Source organism: Leiobunum rupestre, chromosome 6 (genome assembly GCF_980474605.1).
Source record: "Leiobunum rupestre chromosome 6, qqLeiRupe1.1.hap1, whole genome shotgun sequence".
In the NCBI taxonomy this organism is placed as follows: domain Eukaryota; kingdom Metazoa; phylum Arthropoda; class Arachnida; order Opiliones; family Sclerosomatidae; genus Leiobunum; species Leiobunum rupestre.
This window is the reverse complement of record NC_143389.1, coordinates 26,315,041-26,325,678: the sequence shown is the minus strand read 5'-3', so window position 1 is coordinate 26,325,678 and position 10,638 is coordinate 26,315,041. Positions and strand designations below refer to the sequence as shown.

The 10,638-nt window shown below is 32.6% G+C and overlaps 1 protein-coding gene across 1 annotated transcript; it reads left to right on the top strand.

The window, feature by feature from the left end:
- Positions 1–6,468: 6,468 nt before the first annotated feature.
- On the top strand, positions 6,469–7,592 carry LOC149940519 (death-associated inhibitor of apoptosis 2-like). Its single transcript, XM_090179727.1, has 2 exons — positions 6,469–6,940; positions 7,145–7,592. Exon 2 carries the CDS (start codon positions 7,154–7,156, stop codon positions 7,520–7,522), a length of 369 nt encoding a protein of 122 aa, XP_090035853.1. The 5' UTR covers positions 6,469–6,940; positions 7,145–7,153; the 3' UTR covers positions 7,523–7,592.
- The last annotated feature ends 3,046 nt before the right edge of the window (positions 7,593–10,638 follow it).

Genomic DNA, 10,638 nt, shown 5'->3' with positions numbered 1-10,638 from the left:
GGAATAAGAGACGTTTTTAGCTAAGACTAAATTTCTAAGCCTAACCCATGAAAGTACATTTTCCGTAAATCATTTCCTAACATGAATGCATTTGTTAAGAATAAATGTTTTTTAAATACGCTAATTAATTTCGTAAACAAGCATAAATTTTAGTTCGCCCTTCCTCCAAAATATCTAATAGAGCTAGTACATTCTCGATAAATAAACATGTTCTTGGGGAATAAGAGACGTTTTTAGCTAAAACTAAATTTCTAAGCCTAACCCATGAAAGTACATTTTCCGTAAATCATTTCCTAACATGAATGCATTTGTTAAGAATAAATGCTTTTTAAATACGCTAATTAATTTCGTAAACAAGCATAAATTTTAGTTCGCCCTTCCTCCAAAATATCTAATAGAGCTAGTACATTCTCGATAAATAAACATGTTCTTGGGGAATAAGAGACGTTTTTAGCTAAGACTAAATTTCTGAGCCTAACCCATGAAAGTACATTTTCCGTAAATCATTTCCTAACATGAATGCATTTGTTAAGAATAAATGTTTTTTTAAATACGCTAATTAATTTCGTAAACAAGCATAAATTTTATTTCGCCCTTCCTCCAAAATATCTAATAGAGCTAGTACATTCTCGATAAATATACATGTTCTTGGGGAATAAGAGACGTTTTTAGCTAAGACTAAATTTCTAAGCCTAACCCATGAAAGTACATTTTCCGTAAATCATTTCCTAACATGAATACATTTGTTGAGAATAAATGTTTTTTTTTAAATACGCTAATTAATTTCGTAAACAAGCACAACGTAGAAACAAAACTTCAATGTTTTTCAAGAAACAAACTTGGTAAATATACTTGTCTCTCTCTTTTTTTTTGTAGTATAATTTATGGTAGAATTAAAAATTAATACCATGAATTTAAATTTGTTTTAATTTATGTAGAATTTTTTTCTTTAGTTATCTGTTTCCTACTATTCGACAAGTAGTGCGAATTGTTTACTACTATGGCTGAAACCTTTACTGTAAATCTGTGATTTTTTAAATCTATATACTACCTTTCGTATCTCCCAGGATTATTTGAATCGTGTAAAAAAAGATTTTTTGGTTGAATTTACAGGGTATTCCCCCTTCGATATAAACGAATTAATTTCTCATTGTTTAAATGATGTCGCATACTTAAATTATGCATTTTCGCAATCAATGTAATTTAAATAAAGTTATTGAAAGATTGAAGCATTTTTTTGTATACTTAGATGGAATCATATATTACCCTACTTTATCAAGTCAAAGTTATTGAAGTTTAGTAAATTATATCCTTCGCATACTTAAATTATGCCTTTTCACAATCAATGTAATTTAAATAAAGTTATTGAAAGATTGAAGCATTTTTTGTATACTTAGATGGAATCATATATTACCTACTTTATCAAGTCAAAGTTATTGAAGTTTAGTAAATTATACCCAGGATATAAGTTATCATGTTGACTTATAACCCTAACTTAATAATTTAAGCAATTCTTTTCTCTATCTCTCTTAAAGAAATCTTATTGTAATAAGCTTAAAAATTTAGGAATAAACTTATATTATAGGATGAAGAAAAGTCAATAGACATTTATTTGTAAATTATTCGCAATTTTATTTATTTATTTATTTATTTATAAAACGAACTACAGTTCGGTCTCTGGGAGGCTTAGGGTAATGACAGCATCCCATGAAATCGAACTCCACTCACTCCTCCTGTCGTCGGCTGCTCTTTGACCCTCTTCTTCCACAGTACGTACAACGGAGATGGGGCGGGAAATCCGTTATCAGATGCCCAGGGATGTGTTTGGTATAGACATTACCATGACGAAAAATTACACTCCTTTGATAATGCTCGCACTCTCTACCCCAGCAAAAGAAGAGTCCTCCGCCTCTTACTGTCAATTCTTCTGTACATTCGCCACAATGAAAGCAAATCATAGATTCGGTTGTCGTACCGACGTACTCTTCTCCGGATGCCAATTTTATGGAAATATGGTCCATTTACTATACAAATAGAAAAAATAAATTATAAAAAAAAGGCAAATTTTACATAAATTAATTTAAATTTAATTTCATGGTATTAATTTTTAATTCTACCATAAATTATACTACCAAGAAAAAAAAGTGAGAAAAGTATATTTACCAAGTTTTGTTTCTACGTTTCTAGAGAGACTAGAAGAATGAATAAATTTGGAGAGCAGTATCGGTTTTTATACTAATTCATAAACACATTTCATAACTTGAGAAATATATTTAAAAAAAAGTTTCCAATCATCTCAATACCAATTTGATAAATAAAAACATTCACAAAAACATCTCCACTCCATATTTAACAACTTGGGAAATCCTTCCATCTCAAGTACACCAAGCTTCCCGAAATTGTTAAATATGGAGTGGAGATGTTTTTGTGAATGTTTTTATTTATAAAATTGGTATTGAGATGATTGGAAACTTTTTTTAAATATATTTCTCAAGTTATGAAATGTGTTTATGAATTAGTATAAAAACCGATACTGCTCTCCAAATTTATTCATTCTTCTAGTCTCTCTAGAAACGTAGAAACAAAACTTGGTAAATATACTTTTCTCTCTTTTTTTTCTTGGTAGTATAATTTATGGTAGAATTAAAAATTAATACCATGAATTTAAATTTGAATTAATTTATGTAAAATTTGCCTTTTTTTTCTATATTTTATTTTTTCTATTTGTATAGTAAATGGACCATATTTCCATAAAATTGGCATCCGGAGAAGAGTACGTCGGTACGACAACCGAATCTATGATTTGCTTTCATTGTGGCGAATGTACAGAAGAATTGACAGCAAGAGGCGGAGGACTCTTCTTTTGCTGGGGTAGAGAGTGCGAGCATTATCAAAGGAGTGTAATTTTTCGTCATGGTAAAATCTATACCAAACACATACCCGGGCATCTGATAACGGATTTCCCGCCCCATCTCCGTTGTACGTACTGTGGAAGAAGAGGGTCAAAGAGCAGCCGACGACAGGAGGAGTGAGTGGAGTTCGATTTCATGGGATGCTGTCATTACCCTAAGCCTCCCAGAGACCGAACTATAGTTCGTTTTATAAATAAATAAATAAATAAAATTGCGAATAATTTACAAATAAATGTCTATTGACTTTTCTTCATCCTATAATATAAGTTTATTCCTAAATTTTTAAGCTTATTACAATAAGATTTCTTTAAGAGAGAGAGAAAAGAATTGCTTAAATTATTAAGTTAGGGTTATAAGTCAACATGATAACTTATAAAATTTACTAAACTTCAATAACTTTGACTTGATAAAGTAGGTAATATATGATTCCATTTAAGTATACAAAAAATGCTTCAATCTTTCAATAACTTTATTTAAATTACATTGATTGTGAAAAGGCATAATTTAAGTATGCGAAGGATATAATTTACTAAACTTCAATAACTTTGACTTGATAAAGTAGGGTAATATATGATTACATCTAAGTATATAAAAAAATGCTTCAATCTTTCAATAACTTTATTTCAATTACATTGATTGTGAAAAGGCATAATTTAAGTATGCGACATCATTTAAACAATGAGAAATTAATTCGTTTATATCGAAGGGGGAATACCCTGTATATTCAACCAAAAAATCTTTTTTTACACGATTCAAATAATCCTGGGAGATACGAAAGGTAGTATATAGATTTAAAAAATCACAGATTTACAGTAAAGGTTTCAGCCATAGTAGTAAACAATTCGCACTACTTGTCGAATAGTAGGAAACAGATAACTAAAGAAAAAAATTCTACATAAATTAAAACAAATTTAAATTCATGGTATTAATTTTTAATTCTACCATAAATTATACTACAAAAAAAAAGAGAGAGACAAGTATATTTACCAAGTTTGTTTCTTGAAAAACATTGAAGTTTTGTTTCTACGTTGTGCTTGTTTACGAAATTAATTAGCGTATTTAAAAAAAAACATTTATTCTCAACAAATGTATTCATGTTAGGAAATGATTTACGGAAAATGTACTTTCATGGGTTAGGCTTAGAAATTTAGTCTTAGCTAAAAACGTCTCTTATTCCCCAAGAACATGTTTATTTATCGAGAATGTACTAGCTCTATTAGATATTTTGGAGGAAGGGCGAACTAAAATTTATGCTTGTTTACGAAATTAATTAGCGTATTTAAAAAACATTTATTCTTAACAAATGCATTCATGTTAGGAAATGATTTACGGAAAATGTACTTTCATGGGTTAGGCTTAGAAATTTAGTCTTAGCTAAAAACGTCTCTTATTCCCCAAGAACATGTTTATTTATCGAGAATGTACTAGCTCTATTAGATATTTTGGAGGAAGGGCGAACTAAAATTTATGCTTGTTTACGAAATTAATTAGCGTATTTAAAAAACATTTATTCTTAACAAATGCATTCATGTTAGGAAATGATTTACGGAAAATGTACTTTCATGGGTTAGGCTTAGAAATTTAGTCTTAGCTAAAAACGTCTCTTATTCCCCAAGAACATGTATATTTATCGAGAATGTACTAGCTCTATTAGATATTTTGGAGGAAGGGCGAACTAAAATTTATGCTTGTTTACGAAATTAATTAGCGTATTTAAAAAAACATTTATTCTAACCCCCCCTTTTCTTTCTTTCTTGTAGTATTCAGATTAACCGATACGGGGAATACAAGCAATGTTCAATATTGAAGAAGAAACATTGTTTTTGGGATGCCCCGGATTAGATAGCCTACATCGAAGATGTTGAAATTGAAACTGCATTGAGAACCATGGCGCCATCTAAACTTTGAAATAATCTTTAATTAAATATATTGATAAAAGAACTCTAGTGATGACACTTCCCCTATTTTCAGTGACGTACCGATTCTCACGTGACTTTCATTTTCTGTGCGCGCGCACCCGTTTAAAACTTAAAATAGGCGTAAATAGGACTTAAATAGATTAACGTACTTGCAATGAACTGGTAAAAACCAGTAAGCATCGAATATATTTTCAAATTAATTAATATTTTCATGTTTTTTGTTGAAACACTTCTACTAGCGCGCGTAGGTTTAAAATAGGCGTAAAGATCGAAAATAATAAAGCCTTTAAATACGTTTTGCGTTCTTTATTGCATACTATTACCATATTTTAGTTTGGGCTTACTGTATTGAGATCCATGGCACCATCTTAACTTTGAAATAATCCGTAGAAAAATAAATATAATGATAAAAGGGCTCAAGTGATAACACTTCTTCTATTTTCCCGTGACGTACCGATTCTCACGTGACTTTCATTTTTCCGCGCGCGCGCGTACCATTGATAAGATAACTGAACTTTGACTTAGCAAGATCTTTGTTTTATTGGCCGATACAATCGAAAAGGTTTGAGTAGAAATTCTGTCTTGTCCCATGTTACATTGTCAACCTTTTGGAGCGTTCATTGTACATACAAAGTAAGAATTTTTCATGAATATTTATTGTATTAGACAGTATTTGAACTTTAAGGCATATTATACTTAATATATTAAATTTAGGCTTACCAGGTAGGAATCTGAATTAGAGTTAAAAATTAATTTTAGTATTCTGCTTTTTATTTAGGCCAAGATTAGCGTAGAAAGTAATATACTATTTTGTTTTTGTTGTAGACTATATATTTTAGACACGAGAGGAATCTACAATGGATAGGTTCCACTTTAGATATTAAACTGGGTTAATTATGTAACGTCAACAAAGGGTTTTTTCAAGTGGGTAAAATTATGTGACGTCAATGAGTATCATTAGTTGCAGATTTGATCACGTGATAATTATTAGTTCGGAAATATCTCGTTCAATAGGATCTCATCTGGGTGACGTCATCAGCAGACGAAATTTGGAGGTAATCCAACAATTCTTTTAAACCGTCTTCTCGATCGAGACCCCATTGGGCTTAGATATTATAAATTCCAGTTTAATATTTTTTATACATGTAGAATTTCATAGTACCAAATATTATCGATAGGAGCTCGTGACGTACCGATTCTCACGTGACTCGTTCATTTTTATGTGCGCGCGCACGCTTAATAAGATAACTGAACTTTGAGAGAACTTTGAGCAATGGGTTTTTTTCCACGAGAGAAAATTAAGTAACAGTCTTCGTTCTCCATTGTTGGACTAGATCTTTAAGAGTTGTTACGTGGAGCCATGTTTCCCACTGAACTTTGAATTATTTGACGCTATACAATCGGGACGGTTAGAGTAGAAATTCTTTTCTTTTCTTGCTCCATGTTTTTCTGTACATTTTTAATCTTCTGGAGCGTTCATTGTACAAACAAAGTAAGTATTTTTCATTAATGTTTATTGTATTAGTCAGTATTTGAACTTTAAGGCATATTATACTAAGTATGCTTAATTTAGGCCTACCCGATAGGAATCTGAATTAGGGTTAAAAATTAATTTTATTATTTTGTTTTAGGCAAATTAATGAAATAATTATCATATAGAAGAAGTGAGTAAGACAAACTAGCTGATTACACATTAGGTAAATTTAGGACTAGGGTGAAACATTAAGATTTCCTCCCGTGGGAGCCCCGAAACAGGATTAATTTTTATCAAAGTTGTATCAGAAGTAAATTAGGGCTAAGTAATCGCAATGTATTTTCAGCTATTCTAATTTGCCTAATTTAACACGTGACGAATTTTTTATCGCTAACCGATGAGCAGTAACCTCTATTTTTGGTTATGCTTTACAATCTCCCGTGACATCAATTTGTTTCAGCCAAGGAGAAATCAGGATTTACTTGTAGTTTCGAGTGTTATTTGATCTCTAGATATACGACTCAGCGTTCTTTTAGTTCCTGAACCCCCTCGAGAAGAGACACGTAGATTTTTGCGCTACGTACGCCGAGCTCTCGACTCTATTTACAGGCAAAGGCTTAAGGATTTCCGTAAAAGTAAGTGACTTTATTATTTTACTGTAGAGGGAAATTAGGCCTTGTTTAAATTGAAAATGTTGCGTATTTGAAGTAAATAGACTTAGATTCTAGTCAAATAGTCTTAGAGTCTAACCAAAATAAATAGAAAAACATAATTTATTGAAATTTAGGCTTAACCAATTAGGCTTAAGAATGTCTGCAATAGCTTATAGAAACTATCAGTTTTACAGTATGGACATCGAAGCGTATCGACTTGAAACGTTTCACCACTGGAGAAATCCACACGTCACTAAGGAACAACTAGCGAAGGCTGGATTCTACTATATTCAGCGGGGCGATGAAGTACGATGTTACAAATGCCATGGAATCTTAGAACACTGGAAATCAGGAGACGTACCAGAACTTGAACACGCCAGATGCTTTCCAAACTGTCCGTCGAGGGATAATTCACCATCGGAAAAAAAGTACATCTCGCTAGAATGGGACATTCCCCCGACGCCAAAAGTAACTACGGTCTCTGACAAATGCATCTCACCTGTACCTGAAGAAGAAGAAGACGTTTGTGACTGTTCCTCGTATGTCAGACGATACTGCTGCTAAACACTACAAATACGTGAGTTAGAACTTTTAATTAAATGAAGTTGCAGGAGATCGTTTCACCCCTTTAAATGCCTGTAAACCTAACTACTTTAATTTGTTTTAATTGTGTAATGTACAAGATAACCATCTAATGGAATATCTGATAGTACCTACTAACATGTAAAACAAAGTTCTAAAATAAAAAATTAAATGTAAATAACTTGTTTTTATTGCCTAGAGATTAGAAATTATGGGGTTCGGAAGCGATAGTGGAAATTATGGTTAACGCGGTGGGGCCGTTGGGGGTTTGGGGGAGGAAATGAGGAAAGCAGAGAGAGAGAGAGAGAGAAAATCTTGTTGTTACCGCTGGGGGATTGTGATAAGATATCTGGGGGGATTGTGATAACTCGGAGGGAAGCAGAGAGAAAATCTTGCGATTACCATTGGGGGATTGGGGGAAAGCAGAGAGAGAAAATCTTGCTGTTACCGTTGGGGGATTGTGATAAGATATCTGGGGGATGGTGATAACTCGGAGGGAAGCAGAGAGAAAATCTTGCGATTACCATTGGGGGATTGGGGGATGAAAGGGGGAAAGCAGAGAGAGATAAAATCTTGTTGTTACCTCTGGGGGATTGAGATAAGATATCAGATTCATTATCTCAATCCCCCAGGGGTAACCCTTCTCTCTCTATTAATAAATTTATACATTCTTTGTTAATAAATCGATTGTTATTAGGGTAATTTGGTATTTATGAAAATTTGTGTAGTACACGTTTTAATTGTTTTATCAAAATAATCTCAAAAAACCTAACTAAAACGTCACGTATACAGGTTTTCTTAGACATAACCATCTTATCTTTCTCCGAAGTATTGGCACGTGTTAAAAAAATATTTAAAAATAAACTAAAATTTTCAGCTCATTTCTAATTGCATATTAAGAAATCATTAAGAATAATTTTCACCTGGCTTATTAGTTATCAATTAAGAATTTTATAACACATTGAAAAGAAAATTAATTAAAAGTAGACAAATTAGTTATAAATTGAATTTGTTACGATCGCAAAAATGGTTCCGACTTTTTTTAACCAAATTTACTCTCTGCTTTTATCCACCTCCTAGATAAAGGTAATATCTTTTACGTAAATGATCATACTCATAGTAAATGTATATCTTTTTTTATTGTTCCTCTCGTCCACAAAATAGTGAAACTATGAACCCTTTGGAAAATCACTCAATTCCCTTAATGCCGTTTAGTGATTAACGGTTCCCTGTTAGGCATTTGACTTTGACAGATCATCAGCGAATCTAATGTGCAATAACTCTAAACAAAAAAATTTAAAAGCAGTAGAAAAATCACAATAGATAAAAAAAACATTGCTTTATGTTTTTACTTACAGATTGAGAACACCTTAACATGCCTTCGGTTTCATTTCTTACCATCGAATTAGGAAGAACAAAATATATCTTCGCTTTATTGCTAAAGCATTGGAACAAAAAAACAATGCTTTGGTTCCTTGCTAATGAATTTGGAATAAAAATTTTGCTTACAGAAAGGTAAAATGTTGAAAGAAGTGTTTTCTACGATAATAAAATGAACTGCGAACACCGTTGCAGTAGACTTAGTATAGCTTTGTAAGACAAATAGTATCCCCTTTGATTGTAAACATATCAATTTGAAATCCGAGTCGTCAGTTGTGCATGCCTTCCAGATAAATTGCAATAATATTGAAAATTGTTTTAAATGTGGAAAAGAAACGTTACAAGTTTATTATTATTTTTTATTATTTAAGAATCGCACGTCGCATTTTTATAAGATATTCCCTAAAGTTTTGAGTATCTTTTCTATACTCTTTGTCTAAATTAATCTTTGCTGCTTGCTGAAAAAACGACAGTACGTTATCGAGTGGCTCATCTAATATTTCGGCTATTTTCTCCACTTCGAGTTGGACGTCAGAAGGCAGGGGATCGCCATTATCAAAATGACTGGCTAAGACTAATTTTCTGTGGAATTCGGTACTGGAATCTTCCTTACGTCTTATTATTATAAATTGATCCTTATTCAAAGGACAACATATCAGAAAATCAAATCTTTTATCCGTGATTTTGTACTTATCAATTGGTACGAACGGCAAACAAGTCAATTTCATGAATCCTCTGAAATTTTCCACCGCTCCGCCGAGATAGATCATGTACTGATATCGCATTGGATAATTTCTGTGCTGAAAACCATCAGGACGAGTTACTTGGACGTAGTTTTTGTCTCTTAATTTCCAGAATGAAACTTGGTTCAACGGAGATTGACATTTCGAAGCATTGCTGTCTCGGAACAAAATGGGTTCCACAGAAATCAACGGTACTTCCACGAATATAAACGCAACTTCACCGGCAACGTTGCATTTGATAGCGGGTAAGCAATGTGGCAATAAGGCGTAGCAATAAAGGAACTGATTCTGGTCTTCTTTGGAGTCTTCATCACAATATGCCGCGCTCAGAATATATAGGCAATTACTGATATCGGGATACGCGGAATTAAGCTTGAATTTCAGGATTTCTCTAGAAACGAGTGCTCTGTAGACGCAGGAAGCGTTGGTCACGTAGTTACAGTTCAAATCCAAATTCGAAATGAAGCGTTTAAATGGCTCGTTTTGGTTTTTGTAATCCTCGTACAGCTGGGTGATTCCCCTCATTTGCATATTCAAGTTGCCCTCCAGCTCAGCCATTATGCCGCAAACGTCGGAGTACAGTTTTTGTAATTCCTCTTCGTTATTTAATGAAAGTGCTATTTCAGCACTGCCCCACCAATTCGGTTGTGGAATACAATCCATACCATATTCTTCCCTTACTTTATCCATTTACTCTGAAAAAGATTAGATTAAACAATTGCGTATTTATATTTCTCGTATTTGAAGATGTTGTCTTAAGTTCACCAACGGGAATATTTCATTTATTTAACGTTTCATTATAACCATTTATCAACATTTGTTTTTAGGTATCATTTATAAAACTGGATTTAATTGAAACATTAGAGCATTACTTACTTTTCGACGTTTGCTACTCAGCGAAATGTGGCTTGACTGAACCTTTCCATAAGAAAAACCTTTATTGAATTGAGCACTCGATAGAAATAAAGCCAGATG